General features: G+C 36.7%; 3 protein-coding genes and 1 long non-coding RNA gene across 5 annotated transcripts in view; 2 read left to right on the top strand and 2 right to left on the bottom strand.

Annotated features, from left to right (window-relative positions):
• The window catches only part of LOC141336140 (uncharacterized), a 132,027-nt gene that overhangs the window by 23,804 nt on the left and 93,354 nt on the right, over positions 1-14,869 (bottom strand). The window lies entirely within an intron of this gene.
• LOC141336113 (polymeric immunoglobulin receptor) lies at positions 101-6,613 on the top strand. The gene is made up of 9 exons (XM_073841632.1): positions 101-258; positions 1,000-1,059; positions 1,140-1,454; positions 1,897-2,232; positions 2,347-2,652; positions 2,747-3,058; positions 3,148-3,450; positions 3,532-3,828; positions 4,389-6,613. Exons 1-9 carry the CDS (start codon positions 252-254, stop codon positions 4,424-4,426), a joined length of 1,974 nt encoding a protein of 657 aa, XP_073697733.1. The 5' UTR covers positions 101-251; the 3' UTR covers positions 4,427-6,613.
• On the bottom strand, positions 2,561-3,488 carry LOC141336191 (uncharacterized). The gene is made up of 3 exons (XR_012355693.1): positions 3,363-3,488; positions 2,808-2,846; positions 2,561-2,691 (listed from the first exon to the last, which is right to left on the bottom strand). It is a non-coding gene; the product is annotated as an uncharacterized lncRNA (long non-coding RNA).
• Positions 11,868-14,294, top strand: LOC141336145 (uncharacterized). The gene is made up of 2 exons (XM_073841677.1): positions 11,868-11,997; positions 12,628-14,294. The coding sequence occupies exons 1-2, from the start codon at positions 11,986-11,988 to the stop codon at positions 13,432-13,434; spliced, it is 819 nt and encodes a 272-aa protein (XP_073697778.1). The 5' UTR covers positions 11,868-11,985; the 3' UTR covers positions 13,435-14,294.

The following is a 14,869-nucleotide window of genomic DNA, read 5'->3' as shown; positions in this document are numbered from 1 at the left end:
CCTGTCGTTAATGTTTAAAACTTGCCCAAATAGAGCCAAACATTAAGTAAATAATAAAAAAAGAGACACAGGGCAGTTTTTCTGTACTAACAAACAGCGGCACACTTTTATTTACACATCTTGTTTCAGAGTTCATCCAAAGAATGACGTCAAACGGCTTTGCAGACTACATCAGGAGTGAGACTAAAGATAACACCGGACAAGACAGTTATGATGAGCAAGAGGAGAATTGTTCCTGATGATCAGTATCAATGAACGGTAAGAGAAAGATGAATAAAACAAGATAATGTTTCTTTATCTGACACACTCAGTTTAGGTTATTGTTACACTTGTTACTTCAGTGTGCATTACGGATGAGGAATCTGAGAGAAAAGCCAGTCAGACATTTGTCTTTCACTTTAAAAAAAAAAAAAAACAAGTTTACTGAGAAAAAAAAAAACACATCTGTAATTATTTTTATCAATAGTATGTTAATGTAAATGTATTTTTTGCTAATTTGTAAAAAATGTAAAAAAAAAAAAAAAAAAGTGTTTTCAAGTTAACTATTCTATTCTAGTTTTGTAAGTTAACCTTGTTTTATGGAATACATGACATTTTAAAATCTATATTACGAGGTCAATACATTTTTCACAATCAAACGTCATTATGGCCACTACTCATCGTTTAGTTTTTCCATTGTTCATTGTTTCAAATCATTTTTCAGGTTAGTTTGCATTGTGTTTGTTGGTTTAGAGCAACAATCAGTCCTTTTGTATGCATTCATATTAATATACTGATGTGCCATCAGCCTTGTGTGTGTTTATATGCATATATAGTATGTTTCTCTGCATGTCTTTCACACATATTATCACACTTAACACCCTGTTCATGGGTGGAACCATTCAGAGAAAGAGGAAGCAGAAATGTGAGAGAGACTGACAGAGGATGTGTGTATACATTTATATATGACTGCGATCTGATATTACGTTTCTCTGAATATCCTTGACTGAATTCCATCAGAAATGAGGGCCATCATCATCATCATCATCACCATCTTCATCACTGTCTGCCTGATCTCAGGTCAGTTCTTTACTGGTCATTTAAACCTGAGCTGTCAATGATCATTAAAATAATCCAGCAAATGATCTTGTGTTTGGCAGGTCAGGTACTTTGTGTCAAAGTGATTGGCTGCGCTGGAGGGAGTGTAATGTTCAAGTGCATGAGCTCAAACCAGAGAAAGTCTTATGATCAGTATAAAGGAAAGTATTTCTGCAGAAACATAGACTGTACGACAGGAATCAGTACTGAGACTCAGCGCCGCTGGGTTAATAATGGAAGATTTGCTCTGTGTGACGATGAAAACAGCAGATTCTTCACAGTGTTTATCAGGAACCTCAGCAGAGAGGATGATGGGGAATATACATGTGGAAACAACCAGAAATGGAGTCATGATGTTACATTAGTGGTGAACAGAAGTGCGTATGATACTTTATAACTACATTTAATAATATATGTGTATCATAATAATATTTAAAGGTGCACTAGAGACAAATCAATTATTGATTCAATTCATAAAACAGCACTCAAACTGCCTCACTGCATTATAATTATTCACGACAGTAAAATAATGATTTAAAATTTGAAATGACTGAAATGTCAGTTGTGTGTTACATATGTGAGGTCACAGAAAAAAAAAAGACTGTCTACTATACACTACTTGATCAGATTACTTTTTTTTCGGTATATATATCCCTTGTAGGGTTTTATAACCCATGTTAATGTAAATCATATGACATTTCATGTGTCAAACAGAGATGGCGATGGAGAGGTCAAAGTTCCTCAGTGCACCTTTAATAATTCTAATAATATTTTAAGATTTCAGTGCATGTTTTAATGATTTGTTGAAATCATTTTCAGACTCTTCTTCTTGTGGGACGTCTGTTATCCAGACTGCATATATTGGGCAAACAATCACTTTCCACTGTGAATATGAACATGGGTTTGAAACACACACTAAAGTCTTCTACAGAGTGAATGTTGGTCCTGTCCATGTGCTGAACAGCTCACAATCATCACAGTCATCTGAAGAGAAGTTCATCCTGTCTGACAGTCAGAAAGATCATTTTAATGTGACCATCAGAGACATTTCTGCAGCAGATGATGGAGTTTATTCATGTGGAGTGGAGAGATATGGATCTTCACAAACAATTACTCACATCACCTTCATTAAAGAGATTCATCTGAACGTTTCTGGTGAGTTTAGATTCAGTTTGATGATAAAATCCTTACAGCTCTAAATAAGAAATTTAAAATCCCTCCTGATCTGTTAATAATGTAATAAATCAACAAATAAATCTTGTCTTGCAGATCAAATAACTTCTGTCCAGGTTGAGGCCTACATCAGTAAATCAGTCTTCATCACGTGTAAATTTCCACAAACATTCAAAGGAAACAAGAAAATTTTCCATAAGGATTCATCACAGAAGATCCTTGTTGATGATCAGAATCAATGGGTCCATTATGATAAAGTGCACATGTTTGATGATACCAGTGAAGGACTTTTGAAGGTTTTCATCAGTGATTTAACCAAAGACGATAAAGGGACGTTCAGGTGTGGAGTGAATATCGCTGAAGATCATCTGTTCACTGAGATCAAACTGACAGTCAATCAAGGTAAAGAACCTTTGTGATGAGCTTGTTTTAGGACACTTTCTAGCAGTTAAAATGAGAAAATAAGATGCAAAATTTATTTTCTTTTTTTGTATAGTTGATAATGTTTATGCATCAAGCAAATCATCTGCTGTTATTGGTGAAAGTGTGAAACTCACCTGCAGTTTCCCTGAGAAACACGAGAGCATCAAACACATCTGCAAAGAGAACAATGAGAAGATCTGTCAAAACATCAGTTCATCAAAGAAGAAGCGCTTTGAGTTTTCTGACAGTACAGCAGGAGTTTTCACTGTGAGCATCAGTAATGTGAGCCTGACAGACGCTGGAGTTTACTGGTGTGGAGCAGAAACCAGACACAAGCATTTGACTTCTGTTTCTCTCACCAATAAACATCAACTGACTTTAACCAGTATGTAGTCATCATAAACCATACAGATAAATAATACATGCATATACCTTACAGTGTATAAACACATCTCCATTCTCTTTGACTATTAGTGGCTCCAGTGATCGGACGAGAAGGAGATTCAGCCGAGATCAAATGCCCTTATAATGCAAATCATGCAAAAGAAATAAAGCGTCTGTGCAAAGGAAAGTGTTTCACTGAAGATGCTCAAAGTATAATTCAATCAGATGAAGCCCATGTTAAAACCCCAAATATTTCAGTAAAGGATGAGACTGAACTCCATCTCTTCACTGTGACCATCACTGACCTGAGAGCAGAGGATGCTGGGAAATACTGGTGTGCAGTGAAAAACACGTTTAACCTTCCCATTGAGCTCATGATCGTCATGAAGGATGGTGAGGCTGTTTATTTGGGAAACGTCTCAATGTTTCTGATCATTTTGTTATCAAACTCATATTCAGTGTTGTGCTCTTCAGTGATCATTCATGAGGCGTCTGTCGGAGGATCAGCGTCCATCAGCTGTAAATACATCAGGAATCAAAATCAGGGTTTGTTCTGTAGAGGAGATCAGCCCAATATCTGTGTCAGAGATATTCTTGTTTCATCAAATTCCAGTCCAAACGGCAGATTCTCTCTGACTGATGAAATCTCTGCTGGAGTCTTTACTGTGAACATCAGCAATCTGAGAGCAGAGGATTCTGGGAAATACTGGTGTGGAGAGGAGAATTCTGGATCCCTCATATTCACTGAAGTTCAGCTCCATATGAACAGAGGTAAAACACTATTTCATTAAAAGGATAGTGACACAGTGACGTGTGAACAAATGGTGACATATGTTTTTGGTGCATTGCCCTTTAAAGCAGCATTCTGTGGTGAAGTCTGCAGCGTCAGTCTGATGTGTGTGAACAGCAGGGGAATTTTTTACACCAGCTTTAAACCACAGACAATTGTTTTGTGTTTAAGTAAAACAGAAATTAATTCTGGCTGCTTTTTGTGTTTTTGTTCAGTGAGGTACAGAAAGAAAGCGTTTCTATTTGCAGATGTGTTTCATTGCAGTCTGTTCACCCAGAAATGACCTAAACCTTCACATTACAGACTAGTTTGACCTAATGTTGTTTTTTGTGGATCACAAAATATGTTTTTTTTTAACATTTACACAGCTGTTTTAAACATAACTCACTTAAATTAAAATCTTTTTAGCTTATCTGCTCATTGTTCATTGTAAAGCTTCTGGCTTCCTTTAAAAGTGATTATGACATGTCAAATGTTGATGAATGTTTGCTGATGAATGTCAAGGTCTTGTTTGTGACAATCCCTTTGTGTGATTTTATAGGTTTCTGTCAGAAGAGTCTCCCAGTGACGCTACAGTAACCTTCGATAGGGATGAGATTCACTCTGATTACACCACATCATGTCAAACTGTTATCACTGAATAATAATGTTGTTTTTGTTGTTGTTATTGTTTTCATCTTCCCACTAGTGCCATTTCATGCTCTTCTGTATATATCTAATGTCATAAATCACAATTAGACTTTTGTTTTTATGAAAAAAACTTGTCAGAAAAATTGCAAAAACAATTAATTTTGATTGCGTTACTGAGCAGCTGGTGACACCTAGAGGTCACTGTTCGGAAAAAAGCTGAAATTTCTGTGACTGAATTCGTTAACTAGCCTGACAAGCCAGACCCACATAAATGTAGGGTCTGGGCACTCTCCATAGACAGCGCTCAACCGGAGGGGCGGGATAAACGGTTGTCTTTCAAACTCCATCTCCACACAATAGGATAGCGTTACAACCAATCAGAGCAACGAAGAAAGTGACGTAGTCAACTCCAAATACATCCTTCTTTTGTAAGAATGACCTCAGTGCAGTTTCTTGTTATTTTCTCAGAGAAAAGCTTAACTTCAAGTCTTTCAGAGTGGCGGCCAAAGCCGATTCGAAAGAAAGTTGTTCGCTAGCAGCAGCCATCGCTCTCTCTCTCTCACGCATAATTCACGGAACCAGAGAACGTCTGACGGAACTTATGGTCGCAGGTCAGTCGTCGTCATGTTAAACCCGCCCACCGACTCGTGATTGGCCCGGTCGATTTTGGATTTTTGGAGATCTCAAGTGAACGGAGAATTACTAGACTGCCCTTGGAAGCAAATGTAATTTGCTGCCGCTAGGGGCGCGTATAGATTCTAGGCTATTCGTTAACAGCTTTCTAGAAAGAAAACGTTAGCTTTAAAGATGTGTGCAAGCTAGAATGTTTGTTAACCATATTGTTTCTTACATTGTTGTAGGCATCAGTGGGCTAGAACAGAATTATTTGAACAATAAGCCAATAAATCAGCTGTGAGCACAGTTCTGGGTGTCTACAAGAAAATATTTTTGCAATGGACATTTACGTAGCTATCTAAATAGGACATTCCATAGATTTCCATAGCATAACAACCAAAAAAGGTCCCCAAAAGAGATTTATTATTACTGTCAGGTTTAACTCCCTTCTGGGAACAAATTTGTACTCGAAATATGGTTAGGTATACAATAATTGTATACGGTAAATATAAATTATTTGAAATATTGGAAAGCTAGATTAGGAACCAAGCTAAACAGAAAACAAGAAGATGTTTTTTTTATTATTGTTATTTTTTTTTTTATCTGAGTGTAGGGTAGACTGAGTACATTTGAGACATGTGTACAGTTGAAATACCTTAAATAACTTGCATATACAGAAATCCTGAGCTGTAATTTTGCTCCACACATGTGTATTATTGTTCTCTTTAATTGTGGGAAATTTGAAATGTTTGCGTCTTTCCACTCCAAAGATATTGACATTTTTTTTTTCCCAAGGGGAGATTTCATTTCACCATGACCATTCCACAATGAAGAGCTTTTTGTTATTTTATGATTGTTAAGCTTAACAAATATCATTGCAAATGTTACTCTGTGCTCTAAAAATAGACATATTTTATGACATAGTGTCATGCAAGGTCTTTTCATAAGACACAGTGGATCAACTCTGGTGCTCTATTGTGTCACATGCTGTTTAGTTGTACAGTGTTATGATAATAGGTTACATTAAGTCATATTTACCCACATCTTTTAATTATGTTATATCTATTTGTGATATTTCAACTGTCTATTATTAATGGACATATTTTTGAACATGAAATGTTAAAAGGATACAATAGCATTTTAATAAAAATACAAGGTGGTAAAATGGGTACAGAACACTTCAATCATAGAAAATAAAAAGCATATTCAGAGGCTGTGTGTGTTTGTGTACTGATATTACCTATGTTATGGAGGCCAAATGCCGTATAGTAATGCCAATGAATTCTAACCTTATGGGAACAGCTTATAATCTTATAATTCATTCAGAATGACTGAAAATGTAAAAATGCAGACAATTTTGAGTGTTGCTTATGGTTTGTTTGTATGTTTGTATATTGCAATGTTTTGCAATGTTATGTTTACATTTGTTTGCCATATCTTTTAGTGTTAAATATTTGTTCCTGTTTTGTTTACTTGAATCTGAATTAAATAAAGCAAATAAATCAATCTGAATAAAAAAAAGTTTCACAACTGTAATTTTGTATTTTTTACATTTGCAATAAATAGTGAGCCAGCTTTAGAGCATTACGAATGGGTGTCTCAACTGTACCATGGTGCATTACTAATAACCCCTTAGCATTCTAACATTCCACTCGTGGAATGTTTTACCTTGAGTTAAGTTTGACAGGAATGCTAAATGGAAAAAATATTTTTAGTAAAATACTTTGTATTGCAAATCTTTATATTACTTGGCTTTAATGCAATACATCAAATCACAGCTGATGACATGGCAGCCGAGATATGAATTCTTTGTAGGACGCAGCCCTTTGTTTGAGAAGCAGCCCAGGAGTATTTTGATGTCCTGCTGTGTTCTGGATTATCTGCAGAGATCCACCAGTAGATTATTGGGTAACACTTTAGAATAGTGTTTCTTACTTACTGCAGAACTAATAAGGAATTATTGAAGAACTAACAGGCACCTATTCATCAACACTTTACTCACTATGGTTAACTACTAAGGAAGATGTGTTTGTGCAAGACGCGCAATATGCTTGATCGTCGACTGCCTCAGGGTCCTCTGGGAATACATTTGACGTGAGTAAACACATATCTCTCGTACCGCAATCTCGGGATGCCAAGGTCGATCTAACTTTAGTATATTTGAAGTAATTGCTTTTGCTTTGCAGTGGTCTAGAGATGTTTGGCTTTTGCAATGCAGGTTAACTGGAAAGGCTCAGGAAGTATGTGCTGCTCTGTCTTTGGAGGACAGTTTGGACTATGATGTTGTTAAAGCAGCAATTTTGCAAGCATATGAACTATGCATAATTGTTTTTCTTCTGTTTTTTTTTTTTTTTTTTTTGGCGAAAAAAAGGAGAGAAAAAAAAGCTTTTTGCATGGAGAATGGAGTGTCGATGTGTAGGTGACGCTGAATGGAATGTGGCGAGCCAGATAGTCCTAGTTTTAAAAACTCTGAGATTTTAGCTGACTTGGACTTTCCTCCGTCTCATCTGATTCTCAGAGATGTGATATTAAAGAGTTGATTAGCACATTTCCCTCACTTTTTCATGATGTTCTTTCTTGCACCACTGTACTTTAACACGATGTAGCAGGGATAACTACATATAATTTATAATTTAGCTCAAAGGGAATCGAATATGATTCAATAGGGAATTTGAACAGAATCGCTGTTTTACGGATGTTTCAGAGTCGAAGCGCGATTCATTCACAAGCCGTGTAACAGAAACTCTGCAATGGATATTACTATCCAGAATATAGTGAAAACACTATATATAAGCACAGTAGCAAAATCAGCAGTTTAAGACATTAATTTGTAAGCACGAAACACAAGATACTTAATAAAAATATGAATTTATTGGATAAACCTAACACATACAAACTAATCTAACATAAACACACGCATTCACACAGGTTGCAGAAAGAGAAAGTGAGGAAATAATGAGTTTAAAGCAATGAAAATATGAAGTCCCAAGTTAGCAATATGTGCAATTGCTTAGACCTGAACAACCATCAATCACTTAATTAACCCTCGTATTGAGTCTCTCAAAGAGGTTATTAAACTTTATATCAAAATGCACCAGTTCAGTAAGATTCTGGAGGTTACTTGCCCGTTGCCTTTGGGAATTCCTTTGGTTGCGTCCCTTCAGAAAGGGGCTTTCCCGAGGTTGCTGATTGGTTGGTTCTGTGGTCCTTTGTGAAGACTTGGGCGTTGACTGAATATGAGAGCGGAGCGCTGTTAAAGTTCAGGTCCGCGAAGACGTTTGGTTCAGTCGCGGCTTGCACAAACTTAACTAGAAACGAAACTCTCAACGGAAAGAAATAAAAAGTATTAAAGTAAAAGACAGCAGTGGAATGATCTCCTCATGTTTCCTTTAGAGGAGCGTCTGGCACGCAGGCCAGGCAGCGTCAAGACGCGGCGTGAGAGACGTAAGAGAGTGTGAAGAGATAAGAGAGTAAAAAAAAGTAAAAGAGAGAGATTTTAGGGTGTCCTGGGTATATAAACTCAGCTTTTGGACACATCCCAAAATGATGTCTTGACCAATTAGAACAATGTTCGAAGTCCGGTGGACTGCTGGTTCCTCCTACCAACCATAAATCACAATGTTATCTTATCAGTCCCTTGAGTCCCAACTTTCCAGCTCTTGGCAAAGTTAACTTTGGACATGATTTCGATAACCTTACTAAAATACATTTTACAAAGAATTGACTTATAGAAACATTTCAAGAATCTTATTTCTAACTCAGGCATATCAAACACCAGTATAAACCATCAAACTATTCAATAGTTATCAAAAAGGGACATACACAATAAGTGATTAAAACATAATAGGCAAATGTATGGGTTACATATATGAATAGGAAATTATGCAGAGAAATGATGAGTTGCTCATGAGTCCTTTTAGCATAATTTTGGGTGCATATGTATATATACATATATCAATGGCAGTTTTCTGTGCCATACTGTGTTCTGTGAGGAACAAAGAGGTCGAGAGGCCATAGAAGGAATTTCAGGACCTGTCCTCTGTGTGGGGGAAAACCAACCATATCGCTAATGACTTTACTCATGTGATGTTCAAGATGTGCATCTCTTTGACCATTAATCTTGGTTACTTGCTCCAAATTTTACAATCTCCTTATTCGAAGGATTTGATTATGAAGAAGTGTCTTTGTGTTAATTTTGCGAGTTCTTAGTTAGTTGGGTTGGCTTCAGGCTGGCGGTCTGGCGCCAGGCTATCAAACGTTAGATTTATGACGGGGCATCTTGTGGAATTTGAGTGTGTAGATGTAGAAGTGTTTTAACTTCTGATCGAGTCTCCTAAATTGTCTGATTCTCGCTGAAATACTACCATGACATCAATGTCAGTAATGCTGTCCCAGTGGAACAGAACCCATACAGGGTTAATGCTCTGAAATTATCTATGGTGAAAACTAAAGTGGAGTATTTGATTGAAAATGGGTTGGCGAAGTGTTTACATGGGAGTTCTCCATGTTTACTTGTAACTAAGAGTGATGGAACCACTAGATTCTGTACAGATTACCGAAAGATAAATGCCCTGACTGTACCCGAGAGTATAGAGGATTGTGTGGATACCCTTGGCTCCACTAAATTTGTCGGTAAACTGGATTTGTTAAAGGGTTACTGGCAAGTGCCTTTAACAGCTCGTGCATCAGATATTTCTGCATTTGTAACCCCAGATGACTTTTTTAAGCAGTATTCTGTAATGGCCTTTGGCATGCCCAATGCGCTATCTACATTTTATAGACTCATTAAAGTTGTACTTGCAGGAGATTCTATCTGTAATGCTTGCTTAGATGACCTTGTAATCTACTCTACTGATTGGCCAGAACACGATTCAACCCTTGGAGAAGTTTGCTTGCCTTGAGAATGCTTCTTTAACATCAAACCTTGCCAAATGCGATTTCGGTCAAGGCACAATCATATATTTAGGCAGACAGGCGAGGGTAAGCACTATTTCAGAGTTCCCAGTGCCTGCTTCCAGAAAATAACTTTGTGGATTCCTAGGGATGGCAGGGTATTAATGGAACTTTTGTAAAAATGTATCTATACTGTTGTCAGTTGTCAGACTGACGTTGCTCCTCAGCCCTTCACGTGTGTTTCTGTGGTCTGATGAATGTCAGAATTCTTTCTACAGTGTTAAAGCTCTATTATGTAGTGTTCCTGTTTTGGCAGCACCATGACAAAGTCTTCAAGTGGAGATTGATGTTGTGATGAAGTTCTGTTGGTGCAGGAGCAGTGCTTATTCAAGAAGGCATCCATGGTATTGATCACCCTGTGTTACTTTTCACGTTCAAGTTCATTTTCAAGTTCAACAAAAGTCAGTTGAATTACTCCACTATCGAAAAGGAAACTTTAGCTTTACTTCTGGCATTACAGCATTTCGATGTCTATTTGAGTTTAAGCAATTTGCCTATAATTGTATTTACTGATCACAACCCTTTAGTATTCCTGTCTCACATGCACAACCAAAATCAGAGACTAATGCGCTGGTCACTGGTTGTCCAAGGTTACCACCTGAAGATCGAACATAAGAAAGGTGCATATTGAATATAATGGCCTATGCATTGTCTAGAGTCTAAAAAGACAGTTGGAGTAAGAATTGACTTAAATACTATGTTCTTTTCCTTGTTTATATAGTTTTTTATTATTAATTTTTTAGTAAGCGGGGAAGTGTGCTTTGTGTATATTTAGATTTTCCTCACTCTCTCATCTGCAAATCTGATCAATAAAAATGAGAAGAATAAAATTACCGCTTGCAAATCAATCAAAGCAAAGTTAATGAAGGCTATTTCACCATGTATAAACATCCTTATAGGTCCACTAACATTGATAGGGATATTGAACATACAAAAATAGGAGTCAAGAGCCCAACTAAAGCAAACACTGATCTCCATGATGGTGGCATCATTTTGACCAATAAAACATCAACATCTGATCTTCTGTAATTCTCAATAACAGCAGGTGTTCATCACTAATGCACAATCATCATTTAATAAGTCACTTAATTAACTCATTAACTTTAACTCTTTGAGGACTTATGATTTGACTTGGGACTTGCTTGTGATTTGAAAGAAATTACTTTGTCCTGCCTCCTCAGGAGGTAGAACTAATTAGTTAAATCAGCTGGCTGAGCTCAGGAAAGAAATTAATATATGGCATGACTTTTACTTTTTGACCCCTGGACTTTCCACCTTTGAGTGGAACAACATTCTTGGCCACGTCACATCACTTTATCAATTAATAGTTTACATTTTATTGGTAATGGTTTTTTGAGCAGTGTGTGGGCAAATGACAAAGATACAACTCTGTATCCTCTGTATCTCTGTCAGGTTTAATGCTGCAAACATGCAAATATGTAAATGCGAGCTGGTGAATCGTCGAGAAGATAATGCATAATTAAAAATAATAAAAAAAAAACAATATGAATGAATAATGCATGTTGACATTTGTTTAAATATAATAATTACATTTGACTTATCCATTTTCTTAAAAACAGTAGGCTGAATGAAAAGTTGTTTTTGTAAAAACCTGTATCTGAACTGTAAATCATAAATTTTGCAGTCATTTTACAGTTTAATATGATGATAATTGCATTTGTGCAAGTCTTAAAAAGGTCTTTAAAAGCCTTAAATCCGAGCTTACAAATCATGCATAAACCATCCACTGACTACCACAGTTGGAAGCACATGATAAATTCTTCATTAGACAGGCTTCCGCACTGTATGTAGTTACGTAAGATAGGTTTCATATCTAAAACTATGTGGCAGTAAAGCCACCAAAAGACTTCAGGATCTCACAGTCTTCACAAGACAGAGTGGAAGAATCACAGTTTGCTTCATAGCATAACCCTTGTAAAATGGCAACCGAAGTAAGTAAGCAATTCTTATTAATTAAGAATGAACTTAAACAAATCTTAACATCAAACAGGCAGACACAATCTAGGACAGAGCATACATGGAATATGCTGAACCTACCTGTCATCATTGTGCAGTACTCTGGTATTATTTAATACAAAATCTTTTCTAGTTAGTGTAATGCTTAAACATTAACTGATAAATCACAGTGGCATCCAGAAGAATGGCTTTGTCATTTGACAGAACTTTTCAGTTAAATTAAATTGTTTCAGTGGGATGTAACAGGATGTATCTTGTTTATGGTCTTTATAGGTACTCGAAAAGATTACTGTGGTCCTAAAATGACTATTTACTAAAATAATGTATTTAGATTAGACCTAATTTCTATACAGAAAAATCATCTTAACATTTTAGTTAGAACAAACATACAAAAATGGATATAATTTTGTAAATGATTAACCAGAATGTGTTTACTGTACTGTATAGTAGTGCCAAGTGGCCTTTGCACGACATTTAATTACATTGTGAATAAATGTCACTAAATGCCTTTTGTGTTTACTTTATGTCCCCTGCATGTTTCTTGCCTTTTGTGTTGCATTTATGTGTACTCTGTTGTATAACATGCTCTACCTTTATCCTCTCAGAAAGTCTTCAGAGCAAGAAGAAACAAGCGCAATATACGAGAGTTATTCGTTGACGGAGAATTCATTACCATACAGCATCTGAAAGACAGAGATGACATAAGACTAGAAGAAAAAGTACAAAAATATCTTTCCAAGGACATCTCAGATTATCCAAGTCCTGTTGAATTTCACATCACAGAAGTGGCTCATGTCACTAACAAGACAAGCCTTGAAGACATTTGGGAGTCAGAGGGATTCATGGGTCTTGATAGAGATCGGTTATCCTGGTGGAGCCTGAAGATAAATGAAGCAGATATAAAAGCAGCTGAGGAGCGTTATCTCGAAAAATTGTTCCCAGACATAACCAAAGAAGAAAAAACAGCTCATCCACCATTCCTGAATAAATTCACCACATCACCCGTGTTCCTGAATGAAATCTCGCGTTACGGCAATTTCCGCTTCACGTTTCCTCTGACTGAACTGATGGAAGCCTACAAGAAGCAGATATGTGATGGTCAAGAGCCAGTTCTCCGGATATATGAGACCAAACTTTTCAAACAGGAGATTGAGTATGTTGTTCTCGTTCACAGCCCCGAGTTCAATAAGAAGTTCAGTCATTTTCCAGAGCTAACATCCAATCCATGGGTTGCTTATGATGGATATCAGATCATCTGGAGAGCCCAAGCCATTTGTGAAACTCACTACTTCCAACTGGTAACCCGTGGGAACACAGCAGAAGCACAAACCAAGTATCCGTATCAGTTTTATGTGTGGGATCAGGTTAGTCTTGCCTTTCACACCAGTGAGTTCCTGACCATCCCTAAATGAAAGCTTAAAGCAAGCCTCAGTTGCTGTGAACTGAATCCACATGTAAACCTTTCAAATGGGCAAAACTGCTCCTCCCATGATGAAGCTAAGAAATGCATTGAAAGCTTGCAAGATGATGATGAAAAAGAAGATGAAAAAGATGAAAATAAATCTGTAGAACTGAAAATGGAAGAGGACTAAAGGTGTGCAAGTTTCTGCCAGAACTTTAAGTTTCTGCCAAGCAGCTTAGTCAGAAAATCAGAAATAAATAAAAGATGGAGGGTACATTTTATTTTTATTATTATTATTTGTTTCCCTGGACCACAAAATCAGTCATAATGGTCAAATCTTCAAAAATGAGATTTGTACATCTGATAGCTAAATAAATAAGCTTTTCATTAATGTGTGGTTTGTTGTGATAGGACGATATTTGGCAGAAAGTATTTGAAAATCTGGAATCGGAGGGTGAAATCAAAATAAATCAAAATACTGAGAGAAACGCTTTTAAAGTTCTAATAAAAAATGATATATTTACAATAGGATTTTTACAAAATATCTTCATGGAATATGATCTTTACTTAATTTATAATGATTTTTGGCATAAAAGAAAAATCTATAATTTTGACCCACATCAGTGTATTTTCGGTTATTGCTACAAATATACCCCAGCGACTTAAGACTTGAGTTTTGTGGTCCAGGGTCACATTTTATCATTATTTACACTGAGAGGCAATACATCACATTTTTTAGCTAATGCTCTATCCTTCTTTAACCAATCTAGCCACAAAGATTAAGATAAAGATTTTATTTTGTATTTTAGTGTTGCCACTGTGTATGTCTGTGTGTTGATTGTCAATAAAGCATATCCTGTTTAAGAATGACGTAATATTTCAATATTCTAATGTTGAACGCTGCTGTCACAAACATCGTACCTCATTTTACAACTGTCAAAATTAACACTGATTAGAATAAATTAACATTCATGTTTCCATAACCACTGGCCAAATTCAAAAGCAAACTTAAAATGAAATCGCTTTCGAGAGCAAGGTGCGCCCTGGTAATTCGGAGGCCCTATACAGCTTCCATATATTGCGCATAGGGAGGATCAGCTCTGCTCTGCTGGAAGGTGGCCTTATAGGAGAAGTACTGGGCACCCTTCATCAGTCTTACTTTCTCTTTCTGATCTTCAGAGCTGAGGCTTTTGCTGCTGGGAAAAACTGGATCAGGCAAGAGTGCAACTGGAAACACAATCCTGGGTGAAAGTATATTTAATGAGAATGTTGCTACTTCAGTCTGTATGAGAAAAAAAGCAGTGGACCAAAGAGCCGTCATGGCAGTCGACACTCCAGGACTGTTTAATCCAGCCGTCAGTGAAGAAGACCTGATTAATATCTGTGCCCGTTTGACTGATCCTGGTCCTCACGTGATTCTGCTGGTCATTAGACTGGATATCAAA

Source organism: Garra rufa, chromosome 6 (assembly GCF_049309525.1).
Source record: "Garra rufa chromosome 6, GarRuf1.0, whole genome shotgun sequence".
NCBI lineage: Eukaryota > Metazoa > Chordata > Actinopteri > Cypriniformes > Cyprinidae > Garra > Garra rufa.
The sequence above is the reverse complement of the archived record's forward strand: the minus strand, read 5'-3'. Positions and strand labels throughout refer to the sequence as shown.